Raw genomic sequence first — 17,531 nt, forward strand, 5'->3', positions numbered from 1 at the left:
ACTACATAATAAAGAAAGAACACAGTGGACTGGGATCGTCTTTTTGAACAACGTGATTTTTTTTTTGCATTTCTGACAGATTTGGAGAACTCCCAAATTCTGTCAGCTTCACAAGCTGACATCACATAGCACTATGCAAGAGGCAGTCATTTACTGTCAGAATTAAAACTGTACCTACTCCTGCCCAGTTACCTTGAAGAGAAACTGAACAGAGATTAACCTCGGCAGGATCAGCTTTTCATGGTGGAGGAAAGCAGCAGATGAACAACTTCATACAAGGATACAGAGAGGATCCAGACTTCTGACGATTAGATTACACGCAGCTTGTTTAGCAAGGTATGGATAAGTTACAGTAAGCCCACCGAGGTTTACTATAACATTTTGCAGCACTCTGATCGGAATATAGTACTCATTATGTGGAACATCTGGATATTGCTATTTCATTAAAGCTTTCTGCCGTATAGTTCTGAAAAAATACATTGCAGACCATGCCCAGATCCATTCAGGTAGGCACTCACCCAAAGTGAACTGTGGACAGGCACAAAGAGAGAAAAAGAAGAAAGGACAGATTAAAATACATTCTATTACAAGCAAACAAACCGTTTCTCAAATTACCACTAAATCAAGGCAAAACCTGCTTGAACATCAGCAACTAAGCCTTATAGCCAACCCCCTGGAAGTTGAAGTATTTAAACATTTTGGAAGTAGGGCACACAGCTGAACATTTAGGTTCTGCAATTCTGAAGTGATTTGTTCAAATTTGCAACAGCAATACTGTCAATTTCCTTTAACTGCCACACCTTGCCAGAATCTTTCCCAACTCTTTCATTCCTTTTATTCTTTTATCCCAACTTCAATTCCTTCTACTCATCCTAATGCTATAGAAAGCCACTAAATAGGACATGAGATGTTCATAAAATTACTTGGGATCCTACAGTCTTCCCCCAGAAATGAAAACCTAACATACAAAGGACCTGCTTCCAGGTAGCTTGGGATAAAAATGAAGGCTTTTTCTTTTTTTCTGCGATTATTCCATCCTCCTACCCACTCCTCCACAAAGCAGGAATATGCTCAATAAATACTGAAAAAAAGCTACTTCTGCTCATAGAAGACAGTGAAACGCTTGCCCAGTCAGCAACACACCAAGTAAAATTAGATATTCTGTGCGTTTAAATAAAAAGTTGTCTCTTTCTCATTTTTTGCTGCACATTTCAAGTAGGAACTGGATTCACTCTCCCATTGCAAAAACAGGCATGCCTGAGCATAATTTTCTAAAGCAGAATTAGTGAAAAAATACAGCACAATCCCTTTAAGTCCTACAATATATAAGATACTTTGTCAGAATACTGACCATTTTCATTTGGACTCCTAAGAAAGTCACCAGCTTTTTTACTTTATTGACAAACATGAAATAGTTTAATGAATTCTATTACCTTTATTGCATGCTTCCAGTAACCAGTAGTCCTTGTGGATAACCCAAGAGTAGAAACAGCATGACTTGCATATTCTTCAGCAGAAGGTACAAAGAAAGATGGTTTTGATCCAATGCTGCTGTGTGCTGCCATTTTTGTAGCAATTACAAATGGGGTTAAACTCTGAACAAAAATTCCTTGTGAGGCATATTCATAATGTAGTGCTCTACTGAAATAGTCCAAGTAGCTCTAGAAAGACACAAGCAGAAAGAGACTTTTATTTTTTAAACAATCAAGCCTTAGGGCAGAGTTTTATTAAAATTACAGAAAAGTTGTAGCATATTTTATACATCAGCTAAAAAAATAAACCCTTGAATAAATAGTACAAAATAAACACATTTCTACTTGTTGCTATTTGCTAAAAACTTGAAACAGTACAGTAACTTGCAGGACAAAGCGACCTCTTAACTCTCTGATCTGAATTTAACAAGCCATCTGACAATCTCTGCTTAAAAACAATACAGAAACTTTGATTTCATCTAAAACAAACACCCTGTTTAGTCTGGGGACATTGCAGGGGACACTCCAAAGCTAACTATACATACTGCAGTCAAAAGGAAGTCCTATTATTTAATACACTTACAGGTGAATATCATATTTGACTGGTCTTCCCCAGAAGCCTCTTTAATTACTTCCTGCAACTCCCTTGTGCAAAATTAAACATGCATTTGTTTATGTCTATCTGTATCATCTCCTTTAGTTCATGCTCTTGTGCTTGCTTTAGGAAAGAAAATAAAACCAACTACTTCTAGCACCATACACTGTTAATGCACAAAGAGGCTTAGGATGCTGGAGCAGCTTGTTCCCACTGCCACAGCAGTGGAACCGTTCAGAGGACAGGCTGTAAACTGGATTGCTGATCTTGGATTTGGATTAACGATGCCAGCTAAGGGAAGAAACTTTGGTACATTTGTATTGTTCTCTTTCATTCAGGCGTTTTGTTTTAGTTCTGAGTGCAGTTCCGCATGCATTTAGCATAACCAAAGGGCGAGATACTCTGCAGCAGAAACTAGTTTTCACACTGAAGAAAATAACTATCGACACACAGCACAGCACCATGAAGGCTTCCATGGGGAAAATTAATTCCATCTCAGCCAGACCCAATACAGCGAGCAGCCACCAAGAGCCAGGAGCGATAACTGCTTGTGTTCAGACATGGATCAAGATGAGATCCTTCTACAATCTCAGTTGCTTTTGTGGATTCAGAAGCAAGTCATGAAGTGTAAATCCGCATCCTCACGTGCATTCATACTCCCAGCATCACCCAGCTGCCCCATCCTGTTAATTATTGACTGGATCTCCTCATGAAGAATAATTATGGGGGGGAGGGGAAGTTCTTTTCTCCCCAAATATGGTGCAGACAATGGTGTTAGAAGCCTTCTGCCCCTTGGTGTCAGGTGAAACAGTGGCTTGATTTGGCCACAGCCCTTGTCATAGTGGTGGTTTGACCATGACTACAGCCCTTCTTGCTACCAAATACCAGTGTGTGAGTAGCTTGAGGTATGTCTACACAGTTCAGATCAAGGAGAGAGATTAAATTCTTGACCTTTTCAATGAGTTACAGAACTGCCACTTCGCTTTGTGCATCATTCCTCTGAGGAAGGTAACATTATTCCTAGAACTACTGTTATGCCGTAGTTCACCCATAATAGCACTGACTTTGGTTCAAAGCAAAGTATTGATGGGGATAAAGAGTTTACTGCATATTACATGTAATGTTCACCTCCGATATTTGAACAAATTCCTAGAAAACTTTCAAGTATATTTGATATCCTCGCTGAATGTGTTTACAACCAACAATGCATTTATTTTTCAGTGCATACCATTAAACATCACACCCCTACTTACTTTAGAGGCTCCATAGATTGTCAACATTGGTGTTGGCTGACAACAGGATCCAGAAGAAAGATTGACAATCGCCCCTTTCTTCTTCTCTACCATGCCCGGCAGCACAATATGCACCATCATGTTAGCAGAAGCAATATTTATGTTGATCATGTCCCACAGCACATCCTCAGATAGGTTGGCAAAATAGTCTGGGTAGGGATAAAATACTCCTACATTATTCACCAAAATCCCAATTTCTCTGTCTTTCAGAGCCTCCTTAATGGCTGGGTAAGACTCACGCCCCTTGCTGAAATCAGCTACTATGAAATCTGTTTCCACTTTATAGGTTTCAGATATGCTTCTAGATACCGCTTCCAGTTTCTCTTTGTTTCGGCTGATTAGGATGATGTTGACACCACGCTTTGCCAGTTCTTCGGCATACGCCTTCCCAATTCCATCTGTGCTACCTGTAACAGAACATCAAAAACAAAGTTAAAATCAGAGCAGCCCCAGTCTTCTGTTTCGACAAATCTTTCAATTATACCTTTATTACACCTCTAAAGGTCATGTGGCACTGAATATGATGATCTCAAAACCACCGTAATAAAGGCAATGTTGTCAGTAGCAAACTGCTGCAATCCTCCCACATACAGGTTTTATATTTTCTATTACAACAACAGAATGCTTAGAGTAGAGCCTTAATGAAAGGTGGGGATGTCAGAGGTACATGACTTTAACTTTGCTGAAGAAATGAGCACATGCAGAAGCCCATAACAAAGAAACAATCTTGTCCACATCTGTCTACACCTGTATGCATTTGTGGTGTACCTTGCAATTTTTGGGAAAAATTCCTCTGTGAATCTTTCCCAGCGGTTAGTCAACACACTGAGCTTACCTGTCTCCTGAGGAATTGAATTTAGTAAGGCACTGAACAACTCTTCCTGCTCAAGCAGATTAACTTGCAACTTGAGGCAACACAGGACCCAGCTTGTGCCATAAAGCTCACTCATCAGTATAAGCTGGCAAGTGTTACACTACTGGCACATAAGCAATATGCTGCTTCAGGCTCTTACCAGTGACCACAGCCCATTTTCCATACTGCTTGACAAGATCAATCCTGCTGCCCAGCTTCGGAATGAAATGCAGCCTAAGCATGCTGTAAGTGTCAAACGCAAGAGAGACGCACTTTCTGACTGTGTAGTAAGCTCCAACGACAGCCAGGGCCTCCATGTAAAAACTGAAGGAACGACTGATCTCTCTGTACAAGAGGCTGAAACCATCCACTGCAGCCATGATGATCAGAAGCCTGGAAAAAAGTAAAAGAAACACAGGCAATTACAATCTCCTCTTGGGCTACTTAACTTTTCAGGCTGAATGAATAACCTTTGAAATTCAGCACTTTACAGTCTGAGCACCATTTTTATGCAGAAAAGCCAGCCTGCTAAAATTTAGGTATCACCTACCATCGTCCTTACTGGTTTAGCTGCTTTTTAGACTTTGTTGATGTGTTTTTATTTACTAGTCAATTATACTACAATGACACCAATCCATGATATTGTAAATAAAACAGTTCAAGGCCAAGTAGATAAGGGAAAAAAACCCTGATTTTGGAAGATTAAGATCCACCTACAAAAGAGCCAAGGATAACCAGCAGGACAGGAAGCTCAGCACACAAGAAACAACACGCTCTTCCAAGCAACCTGAGGGACAAACAGGCTCAGAGACAGAAGCTCAACTTTAGCCCCTAGCACTGTCGCAAGGCACTAAACCCTTCCCAGCAAACACACCACATCCACCGCGTCCTTCGTGTTTGAAAATCCGGGAGCCCCGGGACACATTAACATCAAATCGCACAGTAGATGGGACAGCAGAAAGTATCTGTTCTCAGTAGAAAGCCTGCTGTGCCTCACAAGTTTTTTTACTAACGAATATATTTTTAAAAAACAAGCACAAAACCCAACTGCCACCTCCTCGGCAGCACCCGATCTGCAACCGGAGCCGGCACCTGCTTTTGGGCCCTTACACACCCAGCGCAGCCCGGGCCGCGGGCCTCACCCCTCCCGGGAGGCACAGCGGGCCTGGCCCGGCGAGCCCCAGCGACAAGCGGGCCTAGTCCGGCGCCTCGGCCCCTGCCCGGCGCCTTCCCTGGCCCCAGCCGGGCTGTAACGGAGGGAAACCAAGCCCTCCAGCCGCGGCCCACGGGGGGAACCCCGCATAGAGCCGGTGCCCTGAGAGGCCGCTACCCGCTCGCGTCTCACCCGCGTCCGCGGGGCCGGACCTGCCGGTGCGATCGGACCCGCCGGTGCGATCGGACCCGCCGGTGCGATCGGACCCGCCGGTGCGATCGGACCCGCCGGTGCGATCGGACCCGCCGGTGCGATCGGACCCGCCGGTGCGATCGGACTCGCCGCTGTCGCCAGGCCCTGCCCCGGCTCCGCTGTCCCCGCGCCCGCCGCCACCTGCGCCGCTGCGCGGGGCCGCCAGGAGCGGCCGCGGGGCCTTATGGGCCGGCGCGCGGCGTCGCCATAGCGACGGCGGCTGTTTATGGGGCTGACGCCGGCGGTACCTCAGCGGCCTCCCCTCCGTCGTGTCCCTCGCTGTTTAACTGTCCTGCTGTCTAGCAGATACCGCGGAGAGCCCATAAGGGGCCGTCGACCCCGTGAGCCGCGGCCCGGGGCAGGTAAAGGGAGCTGGAGGTTTAACGGGAGACACAGCAGCGCGCTTTGGAACGCCTGGTCTGGAGAGCTCGCGGGCTACAGCAGCAAAAGGCGCAGGGCTGAAACCTGACAGCATCTGCAGCCCTTGTGAGGAGAATAAAAGTGGTCTCAGGAGCCCACCCGGCTTGCAGTGAGGCAGGTGTTACACAAGAGCTCGAAGGAGTCCCGTCCTCAGCTCCACAGCTTTGAAAGGAAAAAAGTATCTTACTCTGCTTCGGGAGGCTTAGCCGTGGTCCTCTGCTCCGAGTGACATCTGCAGAGGGCAGGGCTGGAGATAAAGTGTCCTTGCCTTTTGGCATCTTCACCCAGGTTGCCAGCTCCATCCAGGCTTCATAATTACTCATACTGGTTTTCTTATCTGTAACAGGTTCTCCTTCTAAAACATTAGACATTTTACCTGGAAAAGTTGGATTGTAAATCAAATACTGGCTTGGCTGATGTTTGTCTAAATCACATGCCTTAAAATGGAATCGCAAATTGGAGACTCAGAGAAAGGCCTTAGAGGGGAAGTTCTTGTGCAAGAGGGGTCAGAAGAATCTGTGAACAACATCCGAGCAGAAAATGAAGCCAATTCTGTTCATGCAGGTGAGCCTCTCCAGCTGGCTCGCGAGGACTAACTTAGGGAACTTTAGTGAACATAAAGCCTAGACACCAAGTCTGTTGTTACTCATCTGGATGCAATATGCGTTCATTCTCCCAGCAAAGTCACTGAAAATCTTGGCGTAACTGAGGCTTACTCAATTGCTTTCTTCTTGTGCTTTTTATAAAATTCTGTTTCTTCTTGCTGGAGAGATACCTTTTCCTGTGTTGCAATCATACAGCTAGCCTGATCTCCGAATGTTTTAATTACAATCATATTTAACTGACCTGGTACAATCACCTTATTTGCACTGTGTCTTTTTAAGCATACAGACTAAAAGTGCAACTAGAAGGTGGAGAACAAGAATCTGAAGAGAGGAGTACTGAAAATGCAGTTAATCAAAGGCAGTCTAAAGAGTATAGCACTGGAGACACCTTCCAAGGAGTGCAAAAGGGTAAATTTGTAGAAGAGCTAGACTAACAAACAGTGCTTGAAGTGACTTAGATACACCATAACTGTAGTCTCTTTACATGCAAAGTTAGCAGTCTTGTTAACTCAAATTATTGTTAATTAACTGTAATACCTAGTAGATGTCTAAGACTGTGAGAACATTTGTGCCATTATTTTACTGTTACTGTATGTTATAATAATCTTAAGACTAGTGGGCACTACCTGATTTGTAGATCTAAACAAAAATTAATGCAGATTTCAACAGTTTATTTTGCTGCTACTTATTTTACTACTTTACATTCTAAAAAGTTAAGTTTCCTTTCATTAGAAATGTCAGCAAAAATCTTGGTTAGAGCACTTATTTTCTTGAATTTCATATTCAAGTGCTCTTCAACATTTCTCTAAAGTAATTGCCAACATGACACTTTTTCCCCACTCATGCTGTTCAACTGCAACTTGTTTTCTTATGGAGATGTTAAAATTCAAGGCAAAGTCATCAGCTGCACATCCAGAGCAGAACCGAATGAACAAAAATCAGATGGTGATTGCAAATCAGTAACCAGCTCATTCAGTCAAAGGACAGAAGAAAAGAGGGCCGGTGTAAGGTTTGTGGATGTTTTTTGTGGATGTTTTTTACTTAACTCTTGACATATTGAGGGCAATGGGAGTTTTGCTATTCAACAAATTAATTTAAGAGAACAATTTTGAAGATGAATTTGAGATTGATCAATAAATCAGGAATTGTTGAGATTTCCAGCATCTGTACAGCTTCTTTATGGCCTCAGGAGCAAACTACATTCAAAATACATGAGGTAGTGAATCTGGAGAAAATTGTGCAAACTCCTTTGGGGGTGATTTATCAGTAGATTTGGACATTTCTCAGCATCAATTCAGACAATGCATTGTATTAATTAATCATAATATAAATATTACAGTTGTCAAGATAAATTTTAGCAGAGGAAATCCAGAGATGGTTAACCATGAGATACAACTCTTTTGTAAACTCTGTCTCTAATTTTGTTCCAGCCTAAACCAGCATATGCTGCAATGGCTGCTCATTAATAGTTGCAAAACAAGATTATTCCTGTGTTAACTCTGACTAAGCACATTGCAGGCAAATAATAAGATTAAAAATCTTATTTGGTACTATTTAATAACATTGTTGAAAGTCTGGTCATGTAGGCTAGTTATGCAGTAATATGTAAGTGACAATAACGATTTACTTTCCGTTCCTGTACCTATTTACTTGTTGGTGAAACCTTCCAGAGTGTACGTTGCTGCTCTTTTCCAAGAAGATGGACTCTCTAATTCCCTGCTTACTCTCTTATTTTTAGCAGAAGAGCCTGGTAACTCACTTCGAACAGGCAGAGGTGGAAAGCCACTCTAAAAAACCTACTGCTTTTTTGAGTATAGTCTTGAAGGCTGTAGCCATTTCTCTTGCCTAAAATCTATTAATTGAGTTGCATTGAAATCTGTTAAAAAACACCCCAAAGATTTCAGAACGTGCACTGCAATACATTTTTTGTTTTGCTTCTGCTTTCCATTGTTATTTTAGAATGACAAAAAAGATTCTGCGAGACATCTGTAAACAGCAGAAATTATACTTGACCCCATACCTCAATGATACACTTTACTTGCATTATAAAGGTAAGATGCAGACCTGGCTGTTTAATTTTATCATTCTAAGTAGCATTTTAGCAGATAATCTATTTTATGGCTTACTGAAGCAAGGTATCTAATATTTTAAATTAGAAACATAATTTAATTTTATGTAATAATGAAATTGTGAAACAATATTAGTCAATATGAAGGTAGAAAAGTGAACTGATTATAGACCTAATTCACTTTGTGGAGTAAGTTGAAGGATCAATAGGAATTAATGGACACCTCCCCCCAGTAAGAGTAGCTTCTGAGAAATGTCTTAAAATATGGTCTGGGTTGCATTTAGAGGAAAACATATGTATTTCTTCTTAAACATGTTTGTATAAAGAACCTGTTTTCCAGCTTTGGGGACTTTTTTACTACTAAATAAAAATGGTCAGGAAGAAAACAAACAGTAAACACTTGGTGCCTGTTCTCAAATACTACTGAAAGAGAAACAAGTTGCTAGAATGAACCTGGATCGTACTCTTGTGATCTATGAGCAGTTTTTTGCTAATATGGTTAGCTACTTCAGGTTTGCATGAGAATAGTTTTAAATAAATGGGACGTGCTAATCCTACCTTCTACATTTAGCTTTGGTTTTGCTGCTTTTTCAATACATATTATTTGAGAACCTAAAGAGCTGCTTGAGATACAGACCAGAATAGGTACCTATACACTTTTGCTCTTTATGGGCCAAGTACTTTACTATTGATTCAGTGGAAATATTGGTGTCAATTTGAGTACAGCCGTTCACAGAGGCTGTTTCAGTAGTGCTGGTTTAATTAAATTTACTCTTCCAAAGACTCGTTTTCAGCTAAAGCAATTTCATTTTAAACCATCTTTTTCTGCAGGATTTGACCGCCTGGAGAATCTTGAAGAGTATACTGGATTGAAGTGTTTATGGCTGGAATGCAATGCCTTAACAAAAATCGAGAATTTGGAGGCTCAGACAGAATTGCGTTGCCTCTACTTGCAAACCAATTTAATTAAGAAAATTGAAAACCTTGAACCTTTACAAAAGCTGGATGCCCTCAATATCAGTAACAACTATGTCAAGACTATTGAGAATCTCTGTAAGAACTGTTTGTACCACATGTTTTAACTTATAACGAGCCCATATACCTAAGTATAGACTAAGCTGAGCTATTATTAGTGGCAGTAGTTTCAAGGGGATTTTATTTATGTTAAAATTTTGCACAATAACCCATACCAAAGCCCACAAGGCTTCTGTTGATGTGTTTTGCAATTTCAATAGTTGAGAAAACAGAAAAGATATAGTATGATTGCTTCCTTGTGGATACCTAGAACAATTGAGTAGTCTTTCCTCACTTCTTAATGCCATCTCAGTACTTTTCTGTGTTGCAGGCAGGCTGGCAATCTGGTTTTCGCCATTTACTTTACAGTTATGATGTGTTTTGACAGTAGCAGACATGATTACCAAATATTTTCTGCCTGTTCAAGGATTTATTCTATCTACAGCAGAAAATTTTAAAAAACCCCACAACTCCTTTAAATTATCATTTTTGTACATTGCAGTAATTTGAAACACAAGCCCTTGTTTTTGTGTAACTCACTAGTTTGTAATAAATTGAAAACAGCCACCATCCTAAAACCAAACAACTATTTTTCCCTAAGGTGAAGAAAGCAGCTTTGGAGGCATTGCCCAAAGTACATATAGCAGAACAACAAATTTAGAAAAAGCTCCCTACAATTCAATAGAAACAATTATTTTGACAGTGCAGTTGTCTACTTGCTCCAGAAAACTCTTTGTGAAGCAATAACTCTTGCCTTTCTGTCTGACAGCTTGTCTGAAAGTCCTGCAGACTCTGCAGATTGCTCACAACAAGTTAGAAACAGTGGAGGACATACAGCACTTGCAAGAATGCCCAAGTATTTCTGTTCTCGATCTTTCCCACAACCACCTAAGTGATCCAAATACTATAAGTATTCTGGAGACCATGCCTAATTTGGTAAGCCAAATATAGCTGAGTGTTTGTATCTTGTATATGGGTGAATCTCATTAAATGGTTTTGTTGTGTAGTCTAGTCCACAAATAATTTTGGTCAAAAAAACAAGGTTAGGAAACATTAATTGGTTTTTGTAGATTACCTGTAATACCAAGAATGTTTTATTCACTTATTATTTTTTTAGATGATAGGGAAAGTGCATCTCCAGATTGGGGTTTTTTTTTGCTACTCAACTTTAAAAATTGTTTCCTGTGTTTCTCTAGCGTGTGCTGAATTTGATGGGAAATCAAGTGATAAGGAAAATCGCTAATTATAGAAAAACACTTACTGTTCGACTAAAAGAACTAACGTATCTGGATGACAGACCCGTTTTCCCGAAGGATAGGTGAGAAACAGAGCCGTATTCTTAACACAGCAACAAAGCTCAAATACTAATTATCAGTCATCATTTTTTGTCAGTATTGCCATGGAAGGAGAGGAAGACTGACCAGTGTAATTTATCGAGGGTGGGTGACTTTGAGTACAAGACTGTTATACTACAGAGTTATACATCCAACATACCTAGAAGAAAACATTTATTTTTTCACAAGATAATTAATTCTCAAACAGAATCGTTTTACACCAAGTCTGTGTGTAGCAGCTATTTTATGCTGTTGCCAGCTATTTTAAGTTTCTCTTTCATTGTAAAGATGGACTTTTATAGCTATATTACAGTGAGCTTTTGTGTTTCATTAGAGCCTGTGCAGAAGCCTGGGCTGTTGGAGGGCTTGAAGCTGAGAAAGCAGAGAGGGAAAAATGGGAAACCAGAGAGAGAAAAAAAATCCAAGATAGCATCGATGCTTTAGCAGCAATCAGGCGAAATATAGCAGAAAAGAAAAGACAAAAGTATATGGAAGAAAGAGGCACAAGTGCAGAATGTGGAAATGGAACAGATATCCTGGAAGGTTTGTGATTACTATTTTGGAAGATGTCTGTGTATGCTTCAATTTGAATGTTTAAAATAAATGATCAGTCCCTAAACATTCATAAGGCTCATGCAATTTTTGGAAGATATTTATGAATAATCTTCTTTTCCCATACAAAGTACTTTATTAATCATGGTGCATCGTAGATTAACCAGAATGATTTTAAGCAATCAGCACCTTTCTCACTGCTGATGAAACAAAAAACAACAAACCACTTTCTGTCCCAGAGTTTTGAGCTCTTGTGCTCTTCACCAGAGCAACCAGGTGTACATTTATAACCCATAATAGGTCCCAGCCTAACCTTTCTAGAGAAGAGTGTACGTTTCAGGATAAATGGGACTGAAGCCAAATAAAAGATAGGGCTACAGTGCAGAGGAGTGTTTATCTTATACCAATTCGTTTTTGCAGGCTTTGAAATCAAACATGAGTGACTGACAAGTAAACCATTTTCCGCAAGCATGTAGATTGCATAAAGGAAAGGGTAACTTCAGCATCTGTCACTGATCCATCAAAATGCTCAAGCATATATTTAAATATGTAGTCACTTGTCAGTCTTTTCAAAGTTAACTATAGCTACCAGACTATTATTTACTATAGTGTTTTCTCTATATAAGCTTTTATTTTGCTGGGGTTCTGTATTTGTAGGGAGTTGAAATGGCAAAACCCACAACATTGCTGCAATCTTGGAAGGACTACTGATCCACAGATAGCTGCTCAAAGTAGGAACTTTTGCTGCTATTTTAGGCCCAGCGACTAAGGCTGTGTAGTAAAGTTTAAATGTTTAGAATGAGTAATGGTACATTAACTCAGCAGTTTTTGATTAACTTGTTTCTTCTGTAGGAGCACCTGCAAATTCAGATAATAGTGATCAAAATGCTAGTACATCAGAGACTTCAAATGTATCAGAAGAGGAAAAAACTCAAGAGAAGACTGAGAAATTTAGAAATGAAAATTTTGATGCTCGTGGTGAAGTGTTAACACTTCAACCAAATAGGGAAGATAACACAGATTTCACATCTGGAAATATTCCAGCTAGAATTCAAGAGGATGCACAAGAATCAAACCCTTATGAACACTCAAACTTCAACAAGAAGACAGACGGTAATGCAAAATCACACTAGGAGGTGGCCATGTGCCTTCACACATGAAAGAATGCTTTTGTAGATATGTGGGATACTTTACTGCAAAATGCAAATATTAATTTATATAGTATAAGCAAGACCAAGAACATGATTGAAAGACAAAACATGGGATTCAGCTGTGAATTCTGCAATGGCAGTCGGGTGTCACTGGTGTCACTGGTGTCACAGTGCTTGCTGTATTATAGAAAGTCTTTTATTCAGTTAGTTCTCTGCAACTGGCTATTGTTTATTCTCTAGATCTACCAGGAGAGATGGCAACTACGGAAAAGGCCCTGACTCCTCAACTGGATGAATATGCTGAAACTGAACAAATCAAACTGGATACACTGGAGAAACTTTGTCTTGATGTATGTATTGGATTCAATTTGTGGGAAGTTCAGATCTGGTAGACTGTAGATCCTGGATTTGGCTCTTACCCATAATGATGAGGTGAAGTTGATATTAAGTCTATTGCATAGATAACGAAGAGCTAATAGACATAAGCTGTGCTTGCTTTTAAAATCCTCTTAATGCTTTGCTGTTTATCCTTTTATCTTCCTTTTTTTCATAATCACACAGCAAAGGAGAAAATTTCATTCCCATCTGCTGTTTCTGCAGACACATGAATTTTCCTTTTCCCACATGTGCTTAACAGAGGAAAACTGTCATCTCCAAGAGGGTGACAGTGCTGTGCTCCTGGCTGTGGCCTCTTACCCAGAAATGCATTGCTTTGAAGAAGATCCCAATGAGATAGAGATGTCATATTTTATTGGCTAAAGTAGCTTTTCCCACTGATTAATTATCTTGTAATTGTCCTCAGGAACTGCCTGATTTAGAAGATATAGACACAAATGAATTTCCCCCAGAAGAGGAAATCTTTTTTCAAAAGGTAAGATTCGTATTAATTCCAGTGATTAAGTGTCTCTAAACACATTTACAAATGTTTTGCCAAAGAGAATAATCAGTTGTGAAATACTGCTTTGGGATATGCAATCAGTTATGCATTTATAAATTAAAAGGGATGTTGCAGCAGATCTTCTCTGTCTACTTGTAGATATTTTTTAATTTGATTTTTTAATATTATTGTGTTGCAACAATAGGAGAATTAAAAACTAGGATCAAATAATGCAATAGGTAAATAAGATTAATTTCTTAGTAGCTTGTAGTGTTTTAATTAAGATTACTCTTAAAATACACTTTACCAGTACTAATATTCTGCAAAGGACTGAGCAGATGGAACAAAGTGCCTGCTACTGAATAAAATCAGACTTTTCAACTGAAAACACAGAGACTGAAACTCCTCTGCGCCACTTGGGGTTGGTCAGATACAAGGCAGTTCATGCCCACATTAGCATTGTGCTGTGCTCAATCTGATCTAGGCAAAAGCCTGTAAACAGAAAAAAAAAAAGAACAAACCAACAAAGACTAAGCAGCTTTGATTCTTGTGCTGATGTTGACTCACGCTTGCCTGGCTTCAGACTGGTACAGTACGTGTTGTACAAGTCCCTCCAACGTAATTCAGACTTCTTTTTCTGAACTGTCAACAGCTTATGGTCAGTTTATTGCTAATGCCTGAGAAATAGTTAATCCAAGGTTCATCCACAAAGAAACAAAGCTATGGGTGAAGCACACGTACCATACATTTTGGGAGAACAGCACATCAAAGCTGACAGCTGTTATGTGGATCCAAGAGATATTTACACATCTTTTAGCTTTTACATATAAAATAATATCTTTTCAATTACATTTTTTACCTTTGGATTTTTTTACCAGCAGGACTATCACCCAAAGATTGAAATAATTTCTGAAATGACAAATGACAGTGATTCTGCATTAGAGGAAAACAATACAAGCATGCTTGAGAATTCAGTAGGAGAAGAAGTTCCAACAGCAATTTTTTCGAGTGTGTGTAAGATACATAAAGAGCATGAAAAGGAGAACTTAAGACCCCTTGTTCAAAGCCTCTTTACAGAGCCTGCTACTTCAGAAAGATACTCAGAGACCAAAGATAATCAAGGAACCCCCTTGAAACCCTTGATACAAGAGATTATCACTGAGCCCAAGGGTAATTTGCTATTGTCACCAGTCTGCAATCAACTAGATGACCCAAGCCCATGTGAAGAGGATGGTAAGATTACAGTGACATATTAATTGCAGAGATAAAGGTCAGTGGTACATGCACACTAAAATTAAGGATTTATTCACCTCTTGTTGAAAAAATTTTCAACCCATTGTTAGTTAACAATCACCTCTTTTATTTATGCGGGAATCCTAATACATTAGGATTTAAAATGTTATCTTCTCTTTTTCTACACAGAATTTCTTGCCGAGTTGTATTTAAATGGGTTTTTTAAAACTGAGCTCTACATTTCTCTTTCCAGTATTAAAGACCATGGATGAGTTTCATTTGCTTTTTGCCTTCGTGCTTTAACAGGGAACGGGGATGATGGAGAAGCACAGGGGCTGACTGAGGGTGAAGGATGTCCCCATGAAGCACGGGATGATGAGGACTGTGACAGTGGGTTAGATTAATCAGTTTGAAGAGACCAGACCAAAGCTGGAGAACAGTGCTTGGCTGGCTGCATGTGGTTCCTCTCAAAGTGCAGAGTTCAGCAATGGGACATCAGTTAAAACTGGCATAACACTGTGCCGTAAAAACCATCACCTTCAACAGGAGGACTGAGTGTTACCATCAGTCAGAGGCTGCTGTGATCAACAGCATCTGACCTCAAGGGCAGAACTTTTGATTGTGTCAGTATGAAAAAGCCCCAAATCCTCTGTAAGTGCCTTGTGTTCCCACTGCCAGTGCTGCTGGAGATCCCTCGCCTCCAAGCTCTTCAGGGCAGCAGGCAGCATTCGCTGCTTTGAAAGTGAAGGCACTACTGTTTTAAGGTTAAATTCCACTTCTAGAATTTACTTAGTTGAATGTTTATGTCCTAGGGTTTCAATCCATAATGTTACATGTTTCTGCCATTTGAACTAAATAAAGATTCTATTCATAACCACAAATATTTTTAACTTGTATAATCTCCTTACCAGTATATGTCATACTGGATGGACTTCAATGACAAATCGAGATTGCTTCTTAACATGGTCCTTTACAGATCCAATATTCATAGACATTACGGTTGTTTATGCAAAACCAGATGCAGAAATAGCATTTATGCATGGAAAAAAAAAATCATTTTACCTTTTAGGGCAATCTTTGATGAAGCATATACTTAGATCTACTGTTTTCATTGATTTTATTGTGAGATTTGTCTCAGGATCTGGATTTTGAATATAACAGAAAAATAACCAGCCAGTCAGTAGTGTCAGAAAGACAGCTCTGGTGTCAAAAGCCAGCCAAAGGACTTCTGTCATCAGCTTCTCTTTCATGTCACAGTGGTATTCTTGTGCCAAAGTGAAATGGGAGGCAGCAGCCTGGATGCTTCAGCCCACTTCTGTCTTCTTCCCTTTTTTTTTTCCTTCTCTCCTTTTTGAGCTAGAGAATGAAACTTGAGGAAGTAGAGGCTGCTGGAGAACAGCGCTTCCTCTGGGACACCGCAAAAAGGGTTGGGGAAATGGACAACTTGGCCAATTCTGCTGAGGCATTAACGGCTCTCATTTTCCTTACACAGAGGTGGCTGTGCTGGTCAGTTAAAAAATGATTGTACACTATTTAAGCGCAACATAAGAGATTTGGCATCATCTTTGAGGGCTGATGCTGGTTTTATGATATAATCAACAATCGCAACAGCAGTAGAAGCTCGGCTTTAGGTGACCTCACTTCTTTCATCATACCCAACTTTAGGTGGATGTCCTTTTTCATATTTCTACAAATCTCCAATTCTACAAATCATTAAGCATGCCTTGTAATGTCCACATTAAAAAAAAAATCACTATGGGCTTGTTGAAAATTTCTAATTAGCTGGGCTTAGGTGCCATGTGGTGGTAAGAGAACTGGTTCTAACCATAACACAAAATAATTGTAAAAGCCCTCAGGGAAGACAACACAATTGCTTTAAACTTCAGCCATTTTCCACCTTCCATGAGCAAAAACACGCTGGCAAAATCCTTGGCCTTTATGACAGGGCGGGCGGATGGGCAAGAGCCTGTGGAGAACAGGCTTGTCTGAAAGCATCTCTATAGAAACCTTCTCTTTAGAAGGCTGCAAATGTTGCCAGCAATGTTTATGAGCTTGGTTCTACAATAATTATCTTCTTCCCTTTTCTGACAGACAGCTGGAGAAGGTCTGCTTTGAGGGCTTTGCGTTGTGCATTGTTTGTGCTGTGTTTGGTGCCTGTCCTGGCACCTGCTTCTGACACTAAGAACAAATAAGTCGGAAGGACTGTATTATCAAGTCACATTTTAAAAAATGTTTATAAACAAAAGATTTTAAAAAGTAATTCCAAGAGTGAAGTGTGAGCTCTGTTATCACTGGAGGCAAGGAAAAAATGATAAAAGGATAAAAAATGCAAGTAATTTCAATAACTATAGATTCTTTTACTCTGATCTGCACTTTACCTGATATACACACTGACTGGCATTTTACTCTGAAAATTTTGGCTGCTTTCTGAGCATTTTAGATGTTAGATCTCCCCAGCTCCTGTTTTCTCACACAAACAATCACAACTCACCAGTGGGCCCCACATCATCTCACAGGTGAATCTCCTGAATCCCTGGAAGCTGTTTTCACTTTTGGGTGAGGATTTGGGAAGGAGGAGGGGAGCAAAGGGTAGGTGAAAGTAGTGAGAGAAATGCCAGAGCAGGACTAAATGAGAAAAAGGAAACATGTTTAATTAGTGT

General features: G+C 40.1%; 2 protein-coding genes across 6 annotated transcripts; one reads left to right on the forward strand and one right to left on the reverse strand.

The window, feature by feature from the left end:
* Positions 1 to 38: 38 nt before the first annotated feature.
* Positions 39 to 5,788, reverse strand: HSDL1 (hydroxysteroid dehydrogenase like 1). Of its 5 annotated transcripts, XM_080351944.1 has the most exons (6): positions 5,614 to 5,788; positions 5,558 to 5,577; positions 4,373 to 4,605; positions 3,321 to 3,766; positions 1,434 to 1,661; positions 39 to 528 (listed from the first exon to the last, which is right to left on the reverse strand). In XM_080351944.1, exons 3-6 carry the CDS (start codon positions 4,590 to 4,592, stop codon positions 436 to 438), a joined length of 987 nt encoding a protein of 328 aa, XP_080208070.1. In that variant the 5' UTR covers positions 4,593 to 4,605; positions 5,558 to 5,577; positions 5,614 to 5,788; the 3' UTR covers positions 39 to 435. The 5 variants fall into 5 exon arrangements, with proteins under 5 accessions (XP_080208070.1, XP_080208071.1, XP_080208069.1 ...); XM_080351945.1 differs by lacking the exon at positions 5,558 to 5,577; XM_080351943.1 differs by having other exon boundaries at positions 5,558 to 5,788.
* Positions 5,789 to 6,480: 692 nt separating this feature from the next.
* Positions 6,481 to 15,275, forward strand: DNAAF1 (dynein axonemal assembly factor 1; the record flags this gene model as incomplete). Its single annotated transcript, XM_080352008.1, has 13 exons — positions 6,481 to 6,601; positions 6,922 to 7,050; positions 7,519 to 7,651; positions 8,602 to 8,693; positions 9,542 to 9,763; positions 10,494 to 10,660; positions 10,921 to 11,042; positions 11,393 to 11,601; positions 12,463 to 12,723; positions 13,002 to 13,111; positions 13,564 to 13,632; positions 14,517 to 14,889; positions 15,178 to 15,275. 13 exons carry the CDS (start codon positions 6,481 to 6,483, stop codon positions 15,273 to 15,275), a joined length of 2,106 nt encoding a protein of 701 aa, XP_080208134.1.
* Between the last annotated feature and the right edge of the window lie 2,256 nt (positions 15,276 to 17,531).

The sequence above is a fragment of the Nesoenas mayeri genome (genome assembly GCF_963082525.1).
Source record: "Nesoenas mayeri genome assembly, chromosome: 12".
In the NCBI taxonomy this organism is placed as follows: Eukaryota; Metazoa; Chordata; class Aves; order Columbiformes; family Columbidae; genus Nesoenas; species Nesoenas mayeri.

Coding starts and splice junctions, on each gene's coding strand:
- HSDL1 (XM_080351945.1), bottom strand. CDS start 4,592: ATGGCTGCAGTGGATGGTTTCAGCCTCTTGTACAGAGAGATCAGTCGT. Junction 3,767..4,372: donor AAAATGGGCTGTGGTCACTG/GTAAGAGCCTGA, acceptor GTTCTGTTACAG/GTAGCACAGATGGAATTGGG. Junction 1,662..3,320: donor CAATCTATGGAGCCTCTAAA/GTAAGTAGGGGT, acceptor GTGTCTTTCTAG/AGCTACTTGGACTATTTCAG.